General features: G+C 35.8%; 1 protein-coding gene across 2 annotated transcripts in view; it reads left to right on the top strand.

The window, feature by feature from the left end:
- The window catches only part of LOC117423409 (fibronectin type III domain-containing protein 3B-like), a 234,023-nt gene that overhangs the window by 163,621 nt on the left and 53,476 nt on the right, over positions 1–16,926 (top strand). For both annotated transcript variants that reach the window (XM_058990133.1, XM_034039137.3), the window contains exons 7-11: positions 134–192; positions 8,213–8,370; positions 11,956–12,015; positions 14,042–14,180; positions 15,023–15,076. In XM_058990133.1, coding sequence (XP_058846116.1) covers positions 134–192; positions 8,213–8,370; positions 11,956–12,015; positions 14,042–14,180; positions 15,023–15,076 — 470 coding nt within the window. The remainder of the gene's footprint in view (positions 1–133; positions 193–8,212; positions 8,371–11,955; positions 12,016–14,041; positions 14,181–15,022; positions 15,077–16,926) is intronic.

The raw sequence follows: 16,926 nt of genomic DNA, 5'->3' as shown, positions 1-16,926 counted from the left end.
AAGACTTTTACATTTTGTTTCAGCATCAGGAACGATCAAGAGTCAAAAGTACAGCTTCTGCTGTTCTGAGTATCATTGGCACCATCTAGTGGATTCTTATGAAATGACAAGTTTGTTTATTTTTTCTTCACAGATCATGACTCGGAAACCAAGAGAGTTCAAGACATGCTTACAGGAATTGAGAAACCACAGGTATGTCCCCACAGATCATATCTCCTTTAAAGAGACAGACACATATTATATTAAACATCACAATGTTGCCAGAACATACTTGGCTTTACTAGGTGGACGGTGGGATTAAAAAAAAATGATCTAATTACTTTATATATGGCTAAGCATATAAATTTAACCACAGACTAATGACCTATTAATGTTAGCAGTGCCTTTGTAATCTGTCTAATACAGCCATCTGGGTGATTTACAAGGTCTGGCATCTAACCCACAGCTGGGTTAAACATTACTGGGTTTGTAGAATTTCTTTCGAAAGTTCAGATAAACTGGTATGTGTATACCGTTCTTGGAAAGAGTTCAGCAGTATCGTAGGGGTTTCAAGTTTGTGTAACAGTAAAGGAAGTCATGGGTTATACAATATGCAGCCAATTCAATTTGCCAGTGATTATACAGGCTTGTTTCCCTGCACTCAGGAAGGTGACACTGCCAAAAGGCTACAAGACCCATACTGTCGGTCACCCTTCATTATTGTGATTCCCTGTTGTAATAAAGAAAAAGTCATTCACTCCATCAGAGTTCACTTGTCTGCACTACACATCAGTACCCCCCCGATGGGCCATTTTACAAGTTTACAATACTTGTCTGCGACTGAAAAGGGATTCCTGATTTATGTTCTGCTTACTTTCTCTAGTTCTTTATCTTAGGTCACAGTGGCTTACATCAAGAGCAAAGACAGACATATAGTAGTCCACCTAAAAATGTAATTTATGAATTTGTGAAATGCAAACATTTCCCACCAGAGAGCAGTGTTTTATCAAATGTACACACTTAAATCATGTTAAAAAATAACAGTTGTCTCACATGAGTCTTATGTAAAAAACAACAGTTGTCTTGAATTGAAAATCACCCCATCTTCAAATACACCCATGGATTTTATTTAATGAGGAATCCATCCCACAAGTGCAGTGGTACTCCAAATTGTATTCGTATCCCAGTACTGTGTATCGTACCACAGGTTGGAACATTTCGAATGAAGATCCTAACAATTGATAGTGGTAATAAAAAAACACAGCTTCTGTACAATACAGTATCTCTCAGATTCTCTCAAGTGGTATTGTGATATTGATTAAGAATACAGCATCACACTTAAATAGATTGTTTTAAAGCATTAGGTTTAAAGATGCACAGTCCCGTAGTTCTGTGAAAAATTGAAATACAATTTTTCTACAGTCTTCCTAGTGTAGTCTTACAGTGTTTTTTTTTTAAAAATGCGCTAACATTCTCCAGATTTGAAGAATCACATATAGTAACGGACATGTTTGTTAGCTGCAGAAACCGGCTTGTCTCTGAGTTAATTAGACAAGCTGCTGCTGCATCGATCCTTTGCTGCAGTGGGAGATATACAGTAAATTGCATCTTTCATGTGGAGATGCAACAATAGATTAATTATCGCCTTGGCTTTTATTTCCCAATGCTAAATTAAACATGCTTTAATAGCCTTAGTTTGTCATGTAACTAGCTACCAAAACATGTGCTTTTCTTCATGTTGCTAGACTAAAACTATTTGTTTTGTGATGAGTAATGACAGAATCGAATGAAAAAAAATCTGATGCATTATATGGATAACAATATGCATGTAATATTATATTTTGAAGAGCCTGCACATTTTTTCATTTTTGCTTTTGAATACTAAAGTGTTCTGAATTTGGAAAGCGGTTGCTTATTCAACCTCTGCTTTTGGGTCTGTTGTAGCTCACAACAGCTCAGTGTACAGCCTTGCCTAATATGTAAATATTGTATGAGAAAACACCTTTAAATGGGTTTCAAAGACTTTGCACATTTTGTCATTTTTGCTTTTGAATACTAAAGTGTTCTGAATTTGAAAAGCGGTTGCTTATTCAACCTCTGCTTTTGGGTCTGTTGTAGCTCACAACAGCTCAGTGTACAGCCTTGCCTAATATGTAAATATTGTATGAGAAAACACCTTTAAATGGGTTTCAAAGACTTTGCACATTTTGTCATTTTTGCTTTTGAATACTAAAGTGTTCTGAATTTGAAAAGCGGTTGCTTATTCAACCTCTGCTTTTGGGTCTGTTGTAGCTCACAACAGCTCAGTGTACAGCCTTGCCTAATATGTAAATATTGTATGAGAAAACACCTTTAAATGGGTTTCAAAGACTTTGCACATTTTGTCATTTTTGCTTTTCAATACTAAAGTGTTCTGAATTTGAAAAGCGGTTGCTTATTGCACCTCTGCTTTTGGGTCTGTTGTAGCTCACAACAGCTCCGTGTACAGCCTTGCCTAATATGTAAATATTGTATGAGAAAACACCTTTAAGTGGGTTTCAAAGACTTTGCACTGCAGCTGTCTAAATCAGATTCCAGGCATGCTGCACTCTCATTAAAACAATATTGATACACTGTGTTGACAAGAAGTTTTAATGGGACTAACTGTATTTGAAGAGTTGCTGCCCTCAATGTGCCCCTTTCTTACACGTCTTATTATTGCAAGAGGATCACAAGTGTCTGAAGTGCATTTTCCAAAGGGCTACTGCGTGATCGATATAAAACATCCTGTTTTCTCCTCAAACCATTTTCTTTTCTTGCCTCTCAGCATCAGCACCACCACTTCCACCAACATTAACAGAGATTCAGGATTCATCCTGTGTTCAGAATGTCTCACATGTTTATCATTTACTGCATTTAGAGGACCCCTTGTCCCCCTGCATACAGTCAATATACTATAGGTCATGGCAATTTTCCTTCTTTTATGTATCAGCAACTGCTTATTCACAATAGAAACATTATCACCAGTCTCCTTGTCTGTCTTCTGAAGATGTATCATTTATTATGTGAAACCTACATAGCAAAGGAAATAGACGTTTAAACCTTTTGCCTAAATAGTTGTTTACTGTATGAACTGTCAGATAGATGTTCAATAAAAGACTTGTAGTTATAGCCAAATCTCTATTTTACTTCCATATTCATATATTTTCACATAGTCCAATTGACGTTTACAATGCGCCAAGATTAAATAACCTTTTTGAGTAAAGATTATTTTCAAAACAGGACATTTTTCGTTTAACATTTATTTTAAATACTAGGGAGTTTTGTTTTACTTAGTCTTAGTTGTATTAAAATAGTCTTTGCACTGTATTTTATATTATTTTAAAATGGGTACTTTTAAACTGTGGAACATATTAAATTACCAGTATGTATTTTAACTAAAAAGTTGAAATGAAGTGGCTTGGCTGTGTGTTTTTAATCTGCATCATATTTCCATGTATAGTCCTACGCAATAGTTTATGACCGCTTCTCAGCAAACACCATTTTAAAAAGTCCATTAGGTTTATATTAAATCTAAAAGGGTAGCTGAGCTCCTGAGTAGCACAACTGTGTGCTTGCTATTTTTGCTTTTACAAAAAAACCTATCAGAAATACACCTTTAAAGGCCATTAAAAAAGAGCCATCCAGAATAAGTGACCAATGTTTTGTTACTGCTTTGAGACAAAAGCAGTTGTGTTGGGATAATTATAGCTGCAACAGTTGCAGGAAGCTTTCCATTAGCAGTTTATAACCCTTCATCAGCAAGTTCCTGAAATACCGAGAAACAGACATTTATTTTAATATTGTAGTGGCCCTTAATACATATATATAAAAAATAATAATAATTGAGGGCCGCATTCTGAGAATAATTACTTCACAGCTTTGTGTGACAGCCTTTCTTGTGGATGCGCAGATGTATTTGTGCACTTGTCACACTCTTCACAATCTGTGAATATAGGTCACGGTGTATCAGCACGCCCATATTCATGTTACTTTTTTCTTTTAAAGATCTTCAGAAGCACTCCTGAAATTATGAAGGAGTACTTGGTGTACTGCACTTGTGGTTCTCAGAATCGAGCTCCAAGCCACCTGCTGATAAATGACTATGCTATGGTTCTATAGCAAAGACAATGGCAGCACAAGGGCTGCTACAATGTTACAAGCTAATGGTATAGCAATAGGGACCAATACACGCCAGTAATACTCTGGAATATTGTTAACGTATACTTGTACTTACTAGAACTGAAGTCATTGTATTTTATCTTGCTCTTAATTGTATTAATACTTGTACTGTGATTCTTGAAATGTATTTTTGTTTACGACTGTAAGTCGCCCTGGATAAGGGCGTCTGCTAATAAATAAATAAATAAATAAATAACAATAATAATATTAATAATAATAATAATAATAATAATAATAATAATAATAATAATAAAGTAGTTTTTCAATTGCATTTTGTAATGGCGTAAACTTGGGTCTGAAATAGCAATCACTGTATTAAAAAAAGGCAAATGCATTTTTTCCCTAAAATATCATATTTTCTCCTTTTACAGCCCTGGACTTAATACATGCTGGAGATGACTAACTATCACATGAAACAGCATCTATACTTTTTACATGTAGAGGTTAATTGGTACTAACATGGTATAGTTTTATTTTTCCCCTCAAAGCCATTGTTACCAATATTCTGGACCAACACTTTCATGAAGCTTATACTGTATAACAGCCATAAAATCAACCATGTTGAAAATAATGTGATTCCTATGGCGGGTCAGACACTGGGGTCATTCAAACATGGCCAGGGGTGCTGTCGTTCACTCGATGGAATTCCATCCCTATCTTTTTCTTTTTTATGGTTGAGGTTTTTGTGAGATGTTCTTATCCCTTAGCTTAGTATTGCTGGTCCATGACCTTTGTATGTCACTTGATAAAATCTCTCAGATTTGACATTTCATATTAGTGGAAAACTCAGCAGGGACATTTGCCTCTGGCAGTATGGCCCTCTTCCTTATTGTTTTGTGACCTTTCTAGGTTGTCTTTTTTATTTTATGTCATTATTAATTTTATTAGAATTATTTTTAAAGCCCATCTTGTCTAACACATAGAAAAAATGGAAATAGCTGTATTTTCTCCGATGGATTCACCCCCACTCTCCTTGTGGCAGTTAAACACTGCAATTACTTTCCAAACAGTGTTAAGACCTGTTCTGGCTATTAACATGTCACACAAAACGCAAAGCTTACTTTAATTACTTTAATGCATTACACTCTGTGGAAGAATCTTACAAGATAAACCAACAACATTAAAATACTTTTTTTCTTTTTTTTTTTTTTTTTTTAACAAAACATTAATACACTTCAAAAGTAAAGTGCTTCTCTTTGTCTCCTTCCAACAATCTAACTGACACCAAAAAACTGTTATTATTTTATTTATTTATTTTTTAAATCTCACTCAACTGAGTGAGAACTGTGACCTAAGGAACAGGGCACACCTGCTCCCCACACATACGCTTTTCACCTCCCACACATTTGAGTGCTGCTGGAGGGTTAACACAACAATATTCTAATTCTATACACGTTCTCGATAGTCTATATTTGTCGAGCCGGGTGATACAAAGAGTCTCCTCTAAAAGGTTACAGCTTTCATTGTTTCTCCAGTGACAGGGATACAGTGCAGGTGGGCCTATGAATGTATGTACTGTACAGTTTGTTACACTTTACATTGTTCCATGTATCTGAAAAACAGCTTCTCCAGTTGCGATAAAACTTGGTATTAACATTATTTCGCATAGGTTATTGAGAGTATTGCATTGTGAAGATATCTCTCTGTCCATGTGTATGGCACACTTACATGTTATTCCACATAGTCATTTTACTATTGCTCACTGTGATAACACCTCATTTAGTCGTATTTACTGCTTATCCAATTCCCATTCAACTATTCGTATCCATGTCTTATTCTATCCTATTCTGTACATATTGTAAATATAAGTTACGGTCAACAACTTGCTCTGTCAAAACAGTTTGCTCTTAATTTTGAATTTGCAGCAGTGGCGTGGGTGCCTTCAGTGTTTCTCTGAATCACCCCAAAATTACATATCATACAAAGTGTAATGGATGCAGTGGATATAGAATATAATGGTGTAGGTCAAAATCATGATTGTGCTCCATGTTCATTGTTATAACAGATTACAAATCAGTGTGATCAGTTCACATCATGCTGCTTGTAAACTAGGAGCCCTACAGTTTACTTGTGCTGGACTGCAAAGCAAATCAGGCTGTAAAAGATGTGGTTTCCTAATGTTAGTGATGTGGTCCCGGTGGGATTAAATTATTCAACTCATTACTCAAGACTTTAGGGGTATGCAAACATCTTCACGTTCAGTCTGAAGCTCTAAAAGCTTTTGATTTGATCTAATCTTCCACAGTTCAACACAGAATGTTAGGAAGCGCAGCATGATCCCTCATACTGTTGTGACAAATGGTCTGAAACGCTCTGCACAGCTTGGCATTTTTACCAACTGCATCCCAACTGTTGTTTTTTCCTTCTCTTTTTTTATTTTATGTTATGATTTTGTATTATTATTATTATTATTATTATTATTATTATTATTATTATTATTATTATTATTGTTAAATATACCATATTAAATGCAATCAATTCCATATACCATAGTACATTCCCATAATGCTTTTTTTTTTTCTCATAACTATGCAACACAATCATTTTTATAATAATTTAACTGGGTCACCACTGTGTCAGTAATCTGGTTTCCTTTTTCACATAATTATGTCTTTGTGCTGATCAAGACTGGGATAGCTTGCTGGAGTCCCAATTTGCAAAGATTATGTTCAAATCTTATATAAATGAAGAGGATGTCCTACTGGTCCCATTAAATTGTACTCTTACATTTAGAAATGCCTTATTTATAACATTCAACAATCAAAGTTTTGCCCTTTTTAAAAACAAAAAATTCTCAGCTGGAAACAGTACAGGTTTCTGCTTGTTTACAAGGGTGCCATTTCTCATTTCCCTTGGGTCATGTGTCTTATGTTTATACAGTATATGTCATATCAACAGCATGTTTGTGTAACATCAAGTACTCAATTTAATCTGCATGTAAACCAGTTTCAATCTGTTGGGGTTTTAAATCATATTCAGGTATTAACCAATTATCTTTTTTAACAGTGATTTTTCAACCTGCTTTTATGATAAACGCCTGCTAAACATACCCAAATAAAAGTTTCCCAGTGTTTAAACTTCCTTGATAGCACACGCGCCCTGATTTATTTTAGCACCCTGGCAATCTTTGCAAATTCTGAGGCTTTTGGTTGAAGTCTTTAGCATTCTGCTCACTTTTTAAATGTAAACAGTAGTTTACATACGTGTAACAGTATAACAGTTTTGCTATTAACAGTCTGTTCTGGATGGATTCGCTATTGACTATGTAGGCTGGATGTGACACAAAGCAACAGTTGCTGCTGTGAATGTGCGGGCTGTGGATTGATGGGGGTTAATGAGTTGTCTCTAATGTTCTGCTGTTGGATAGGTATCCGGCAACCTCGAACACTTAGTTCAGAGAAAGAGTTCACATGCATCTCTCGTCGTGATTCACATTTTACAGTTGAATAAGTTCTTGTCACTGAACCCATTCATCGGAACAACAGCAGAGTCGCATATCATACCTTTCCAAGCCATCTGCTTATCTATATTGAATGTTATTTATTGTATCATTTAGAGCTGCAGCCACATTTCAGCAGTCAAATGAAAACTCCAGATAGTATGGGGTATAAATCACGAGCTCAGTTGCTTACTCCTCTAATAATGCCAGACGGTTTGTTGGCACAAAACTAAAAACTACTCTATCTTGTATATTTAAGTCAATTCCAGCTCTTGTTTAACTAGAATGGAAATGTCTTTTACAAGTGGGTACCTGGAAGACAGCAGCAGCACACAGTCACACCTAGGGGCCTGTTCGATTGACTGACAGTCAAACCCTGGTGCCTCTAAATACCTCCCCGGCGTTTGTTTTTCATATTTTTACAGACAGATATGCACCAAAGAGAATCTGTTTGGAAAATTACAAAAATTAATTTAATATTATCCCCCCCAAAAAGTCTGATTATCCTCCATGTGTACCCACCACCATGAAAATGTGTACCCACCACCACTTTATATTTAAATACCAATTTTGTTTTCTTTTTATTTTACTTAGGTGTCTAATGTCCAAGCCAGGAGCGCCCGCCTAACTTGGGCCCCACCATCAGGGCTCCTGAATGGGGACAGACATAGCAACGGCCTGCCTTACACCTGTAGCTATGAGGTCACATTGTCAGACAAGGGGAGGGATGGAAAGTACCACATTATTTACAGGTGAGTCGGAGACTTCAGTTTAACGTCTTTGACCTTTGGGTCTATTATGGTTGTATTTCCAGCTGGGAATTGATTAAAGCAAAGACATTGCTCTCTGATTATTCATGGTTTAAGAAAGAGGTTAATGTAGTCTGTAGGTTTGTAATGTATGTGTGAATTGTGCATCTTCTTTTGTGGATGTTAATGTGTAAAATGTTAAAATCTCTGTTTAAAAAGGTTTGGTTTTGGAATGAAAGTATTACTGCAAGGGTAATAGCTTAATCTGCTCGGCAGTGTACACAGAAATGTGTGTAAAATCCTAGCAAATAAGGACATTGATTCAATGAATTAACTAACAGCCCTGGTGAAAAACAAACCAGAGTTCTCAATCAAAAGTCTATACAAGTTTATACGAAAGACAGAAAAATGTCATAAAATACACCGTCACTATAATGCCCTTCATTATACCGAACCTGGCCCCTGGACCCTAAATAATAATAATAAAAAAGATAATATAAACACACTGTCAACATCCCGGTCTGTACGCAAGGGATGCCACCTCTGGAGTGAAGTCAACTCTTTTGTCTTAATAAACAATATGCTGTTTAACTATGCCTCCGAAACTAAAATAAATTTTATGTTGCAACAAAGCTGGAAACTACATAGATCGTTTGAAAAAAAGCAGTAACGTAGAGGGATATATCTGTCGTGAAAATATACAGACGTGCTCAAATTTGTTGGTACCCCTCCACAAAAAACGATGCACAATTTTCTCTGAAATAACTTGAAACTGACAAAAGTAATTGGCATCCACCATTGCTTATTCCATATTTAATAGAAATCAGACTTTGCTTTTGATTTTTTATTCAACATAATACTGTAAATAATAAAACAAATGAAAATGGCATGGACAAAAATGATGGGACCGCTAACCTAATATTTTGTTGCACAACCTTTAGAGGCAATCACTGCAATCAAACGTTTTCTGTAGCTCTCAATGAGACTTCTGCACCTGTTAACAGGTAGTTTGGCCCACTCTTCCTGAGCAAACTGCTCCAGCTGTCTCAGGTTTGATGGGTGCCTTCTCCAGACTGCAAGTTTCAGCTCTTTCCATAGATGTTCGATAGGATTCAGATCAGGACTCATAGAAGGCCACTTCAGAATAGTCCAATGTTTTGTTCTTATCCATTCTTGGGTGCTTTTAGCTGTGTGTTTTGGGTCATTATCCTGTTGGAGGACCCATGACCTGCGACTGAGACAGAGCTTTCTGACACTGGGCAGTACGTTTTGCTCCAGAATGCCTTGATAGTCTTGAGATTTCATTGTGCCCTGCACAGATTCAAGGCACCCTGTGCCAGGCGCAGCAAAGCAGCCCCAAAACATAACCAAGCCTCCTCCATGTTTCACTGTAGGTATGGTGTTCTTTTCTTTGAAAGCTTCATTTTTTCGTCTGTGAACATAGAGCTGATGTGACTTGCCAAAAAGCTCCAGTTTTGACTCATCTGTCCAAAGGACATTCTCCCAGAAGGATTGTGGCTTGTCAATATGCATTTTAGCAAATTCCAGTCTGGCTTTTTTATGTTTTTCTGTCAAAAGTGGAGTCCTCCTGGGTCTTCTTCCATGGAGCCCACTTTCGCTCAAAAAGCGACGGATGATGCGATCAGAAACTGACGTACCTTCACCTTGGAGTTCAGCTTGTATCTCTTTGGCAGTTATCCTTGGTTCTTTTTCTACCATTCGCACTATCCTTCTGTTCAATCTGGGGTCGATTTTCCTCTTGCGGCCGCGCCCAGGGAGGTTGCCTACAGTTCCATGGACCTTAAACTTCTTAATAATATTTGCAACTGTTGTCACAGGAACATCAAGCTGCTTGGAGATGGTCTTGTAGCCTTTACCTTTACCATGCTTGTCTATTATTTTCTTTCTGATCTCCTCAGACAACTCTCTCCTTTGCTTTCTCTGGTCCATGTTCAGTGTGGTGCACGCAATGATACCAAACAGCACAGTGACTACTTTTCTCCATTTAAATAGGCTGAATGACTGATTACAAGATTGGAGACATGTGTGTTACTAATTAAATAAACTAATTAGTTTGAAATATCACTATAATCCAATTATTTATTATCTTTTCTAAGGGGTACCAACAAATGTGTCCAGGCCATTTTAGAATATCTTTGTAGAATAAGCAATAATTCATCTCGTTTCACAGCTTCTTTGCTTTATTCTATGACATACCAAAGGCATGCAAGTATACATGGTAAAATAGCTTTTAATTTCATCACTTTTCAGGAGGAATGAAGCATTATTTCAATGAGCTGTAAGGGTACCAACAAATTTGAGCATGTCTGTAAGGTGCACAAAAAGCTCTATTTTTGGCTTGTTCAGCAAAGTTGATCAAAGAAAAAATAAGAACAATTAAAAAAAACTCATGGACTGATGAACTTTTCATGTTGGATTGATTTGGAATAAAAGATCAGTTTGGGATTCTTGCATGTTGGATTAAGATTTGATACACTTTGATATCATTAGTGTCAGATTGATTTTGAATAAAAGTTCAGCTTCAATTTGTGATTTATTGCTTTTTGTACTGCGTTTTAATTATTTAACGAATAGGATAAAGTAAAGGCAGAATACAGCATACATGAGATGAACAGTTACAGTACATGTAATTCTACTTTTATTCACAGTCACATCTCATTCATTTACTATATATAATATTTCTTTATTTTATAAAAAGCAAGGCAATAATAAAATACATTTCTCACGTTATATATATATATATATATATATTATATATATATATATATATATATATATGCACACAGTTGTAATTTCTAGAAATTTCTTAAAAGCAATAGAATTTTAGGCAAAATCTTTTGTAGCAAAATTTTTGCTTTAGTGGACGAGGGAAAAAAAGTTACAAGACAGATGTCTACATTTTTTTATTTCAGCATTTTTTTGCAAAACTCAAAAAATGCTAATTCAAAAGTATTCATACCCTGACAAGGAAAATGAAATTAATAGCTAGTTGAGGCACCTTTAGCAAGAATAACCTCTTTTAAACGATTAGGATCAACAACAACAAATGGTGTGCATTTCTATCATGACTGTAATGTGTGGTCATTGTAATTACATTATGCCAACAGTGTCCTTCTACCAGTTACTGTCTTTGAAAACAAAACTATACTGTATCTCTCCCTCGTGGAAAGGCAGTAGTGAGCACTTGGTCCCGTCCCCCCCCCCCCAATATATCTTTTTCATAATTAAATATTGTTCATTCATTCATTTTTAGATTGCTGTTAAATATACTGAAACACAGTTGTTGAATAGCAAACTTTATTTAATCCATCAAAACAACAAAAAAGGGTCCAAGTTGTCAGAGGAGTCAGAGGAGTCATCACTTCAATGTTTTTCCACCAGTTCTAAAAGTCATGCAATAGTTAGAAATTGAAAAATATATTTCAAAATAAAAGTAAAATTGTAGAGTAATAATGTGTGGAGTGAAAATAATATAGTATGCAGTAAAATAATGTAGTATGCAGTTTGCATACATAATTAATAATGTTGTATTTTTAAATTTTATTTATTTTTAATTTTTCCCCACAGTGGAGAAGAATTCGAATGCAATTTGAAGGATCTCAGGCCAGCAACAGACTATCATGTAAAGTAAGTAAGCAGGGTAATGTAAAAAGCTCAAAAAGCTTTTAAAAGGCTACATGTCATAAATAATGAGGAACTGCTTTAGTGCATTTTGATATACACATATTTGCATATATTACCGAACTTTGCAGGAGGATTTGCTACAAGTAGTGATACCTCTTATTCTAAAGATATCCCAAATTGGCTGATGTTATGAAACCAGATTGGTTAATTAAGGCTTTATCTCTGGAATGTCTTGTCCAGTTTTGATTGTTTGAATATATGGTAATATTCAAATTTACATGCTGTGCATATGCAGTGACCTACAGTACATTTTATGATACTGACTGCGCTAAAATGTTGTTTACATAATAGGTTCCTGAGTGTTGCTGAAGGTCTAAAATACATTTAAAATAATAATCAACTGAAGTTTCTGTTTGGTCATGTCTGTTCGCTTTCCCATAGTAAGGCTGGCAGTCCTTACTCACAACAAGCCATAGCTGACCTGCATACTGATTTGTATAACCTTCTAAAGGTCACAGTGGCGATTTACGTTGTTAACATGTATTCTTGAATATATCACATTAGACTCTGTTCAAGAGCAGTTGCTCAGAACTGTTATGTGTAACGGAGAATAGGGGTACGACTGCTTATCTGTCGAATAGTCAACACTTTAAAAAAATGTGGCAGGGTGCTCACATTAACACACCACACACAACATAAAACGCAAAATACGCACAGGGACAAGGCACCCCACCACAATCCTGTATTTGATAATGTCTGGGGCTGTATTTGTGCTTGTACAGTTGTGTAATACTTTGCTGTTTGTGCACGTTAAAACTGCTTTTTTTTCTTTTTTATTAATGTTCTAAAGATTAATTTATATTAAACACACTTAATTTGTGAATATTCACTTAAGCTCAAACCAGCTCCCAGTGGCCAGTGCTCACTTCATCCCAGAAAAGATCAATGTTTTTTTAACAAAATGAATTGCCTTTATTCTAAATTGCAGCCATTATCCAGGTACCATCTGTCAAACATTATGTATGGTTTAGCATTCACACCTGTCAGGGAGGTTATCTTCACAAGCCTGCAGTTAGCGACTGTATAGATTTTTTTTTTTTTTTTAGACGATAACAAACTTTGTAATGTCCAGATGGTGTGATGCCTTAATGATGCAAATATTCTGTTTCATCATCAATTTCAAATTACAAAGCACGATAGTCTCTTGGACCTAATGCAATTGGCTGACTTGTGTATGTTTAAGCAACAATCCATTTGCATTTTGTCCTGGGTAATTGACCTTTTTTTAATGTGTTCGTCTGTGTCATTTCTTAAAAGGTTGTGGCCAATTCGATACATGCTGTATCTGTAAAAATGTGGCACCGAGCCATTCATTATATCCATCAGGCAACTTTGTGTCTACAGCAAATGCCCATGTCATTCCTCTATGTCAAAGGAAATTACCTATTTAAGATAGCTAACAGAACTTAAAGAGCCTAAAGCTAATATATCAATCTCACCTTGAAACGTGGGCTAGTTTGTCACACTTTACTCAAGTTTTAAAGCTGTATTTGATTTTTGAAATAATTGTATAAGGTAGTGCTTTAATCATTCGTTTTTAGTTCCAGTTCCTGGTTGCTTAGAATCGTTGTGTCCAGTGGTTGACTGAGTTGAGTAATGTGAAGATGAGTCTGTCTGTTCCGCAAATGAGCCAACTTACCTTAGTGTTTTTTGTATGTGGGGAGCCCATTTTTCACCACTGAAAACAAAGCATATTTACAATACAATGTAGTGTACAAATACATAGTAATAGGAATAAGAAATCAGGAAACGATTCCTTAACTTGAAAAATACACATGGCATTCCTGCAGTACTGTTTGCACAACGAGAATTGAAAAATACTTCTATTTCTATAGAGTTGTCAGATTTTCTTGTCATATTGCTACATATTCCACCACTGAGTGTTTTAGACTTGTGGGTAAAACAGTAGAGCAGCTAAAGATTAAGTGCAGAGTGCTGATTAATGTGTGGCTATTTGCTCTCTTTGCAGAGTGTGTGCAATGTACAACTCCCTAAAGGGATCGTGTTCAGAGCCAGTAAGCTTTGCCACACACAGTTGCAGCCCTGAGGGACCCTTACCTCCAAAACTATCGCACAGAAACAAGAGTTCCCTTACACTGCAGTGGAAGGTAAGTATGAATGAAGGAGTCTCTGATTCTTACCACTTGTATTGCTGTGTTAGAACATGTACACTAGTAGAATCTACAGTATCTGTTTTGACGGTGCCAGGTACCCCTAGATCCTCTGCAGTACCAGTTAAATGAATCACCATACCAGAGAGGCTATTTTATAAAACCAATAACAGGAGAACACATTTTTGTGTGTCAGATTAAAATATGGGGTAGCAACGGTCGATGTGTTTCATAAAATCTCAAAAAGGTTAAACGGATGGCCCATATACTATAATAAAATCAAAAAGGCATCTAGAAAATGTTATACCCAGTAACTTGCACCTTTACAAAAGCATTTGACTTTGTATTCAAAAGGGCAGTGCACAGGTGTAAAATAAATTCTGTCTACCACCCCGCCATTTACTTTCCCAGCACAATGAAATCGAATGAGACTGGACTTGAAAAGAACAAAAGGAAATTGGAAACATTTTTATTTATTTTTATGAGAAAAGGTTACTGAACTGTATTGAGCCTGACATATAATGGTTCATTTTTTTAACATGAAAATTGAATTTATCATGTTCTACTAGTTCCTGTTGTCCGAGAGTTTTAGAAGAACACACAATCACCCCTTTGCTTTCACTCTGAAATTAGTATTTATATAACGGTTTTATGACATATCTAACAAGGCTTTTAAATGAAACAAGCTGCATTTAAATTGCAGGACATTATGTGTTCATTGGTAATTTGTTTTACAATTTGTTTTACAAATGCGTATTACAAGAGAAAAAATGAACATAAAATGAACATAAAATGACGACTTCTTTGCAGTTTTAATTTTTTTTTCTTCTAACTTTCAGGCCCCAAATGACAATGGTTCAAAAATCACCAGTTATCTATTAGAATGGGATGAGGTGAGTTATATATGTATTTTTTATTGCAATATACAGCTAGAGGAACGATTACAAAAACAGGGTCAGTATTGAACCAAGTACAGGTTTTATTTGGATCTTTGTGTACAGCTTTTGCCATAGGAGCTTAGACATTTTACAGATATCTACCGTAGATTGTTTTATAATCCTGAACTGATATGGGTTAGCCTTGGCATGCATTTGGAGAAACACAATCTAATTATGATGTGAGTTCATCAAAAACACTTGATCGCAGATTGTAAGGTAAAATGAATACAAATCCCAAGTACTGAAGGTATGTACAAATCCTCCCCGCTTCACAGACTACTTTAATTTACAACAGACTTCCCCTGGGTTTAGAGTGAGCTTCTGCTTTCCTGTACTGTTTTCTTCAATTTAATCTCCACTTTCAGGAAAATTTTGTTTTTATTATATAATGTATATGGGTTGCATTTTACATACAAGGTGCAAGGAGAAATAGGAAACAAATGCCCCTTTTGACTTACTGTGACTAGCACCCTACTGCACAAAAAATAAAGTGCATTTTCTAGTATTAAAAATATGCTTTTTATAAATGTACTGTAGTCATTGCAATCGAAATGGATCAACATCCTTACAGTGATGGTGTAGGGGAGTGCTGGGTAACCACTGCATCTATAAATACACAGAGAGCTTTATATTATTTTACATGTGTTTGTCCAGCTGTTATTTTTTCAGCTTGCATGTCCGAAGTTTCAAAAGCAAATAGTTTGAGATTCTGTGTTACCTCCACTGTGCCAAAATCCAGAGTTGTAATGACTCGACTCGGAATCAAGTCACAATTTTTCATGACTCGAATCGACTCGAGTCATTGCCATCAAATGACTTGACTTGACTCGAGTCCCTGCAGGCTAAGACTCCCTGCTCAAAAGACGTGACTCGACTCGAGTCATGCAAAAAAGTCTCCATCTGACTCGTCATTTTCTTTATGATAAAATCAATAACAAACGTATTTCATTTTCAATACATGCAGCCCCTCTCTAACACATGCAGTCATTTTGTCATTTTGCACATAAACAGGTTCCTGCCATGGTTGTTCAGACCATTGCTAAGGAAATAGAAAACACCTTTCTAGCCTATAGCACCGCACTGTGATCATAACATCACAAACAGCAGGGAGCCCCGGAATCAAAGACAGATTTCTGATCACTGATCACAGAACATCCTTAGGAAATAGTGATTTTTGAGTTTGTCACAGACACGAAAAAAACAAACCAACAACAACATGGAGAGTACACTAAAAGTACCTGCGGTGGTGGAGTTGGCTTTTAATAATTATGCAGTCGACCAGGAGAGAAACAAGCAGGCTGCATCCTGCCAGCACTAAAGCAACAATATGAATAAACTGCATTCAAAACATAGCACCGGTACCTGCCACTAATTTATACCGGTAGGTTTTATATTATTTTTTAAATATAAAATGAGAATCTGCAACAGCGGTATTTTTCCAAAATGAATAGGGAGTCAATATTAAATTTAATAAAATAAAAATAATAATGCCAGGGCAAATTAAACAACACCGCAGAAAAAGCACTGATTAGGAGTTATTTGTCAGGTTTTGTTAGCACACAAATGAATGAATGCATCTAAAACATTTCTAATAAGTAAAATTTTGCCTAGTGAAAGCTTGAAAAGTAAATCATTTGGGAAGTATTTTGTGCTCACTATTCTCTTTATTTAATGTATGTATGTATGGTTGTATGTATTTTATCTATTTATTTATGGACACCATATCTCTTAAGGGAGCTGGTGCTTTGTAGCTGTTTTTATATTCTGAATAAAACATTGTTTACAGTACACATTTGTTAAGCTAA

The sequence above is a fragment of the Acipenser ruthenus genome, chromosome 17 (genome assembly GCF_902713425.1).
Source record: "Acipenser ruthenus chromosome 17, fAciRut3.2 maternal haplotype, whole genome shotgun sequence".
Classification (NCBI taxonomy): Eukaryota; Metazoa; Chordata; class Actinopteri; order Acipenseriformes; family Acipenseridae; genus Acipenser; species Acipenser ruthenus.
Note: the sequence above shows the minus strand (reverse complement) of the source record. Positions and strands in the feature narration are given on the sequence as shown.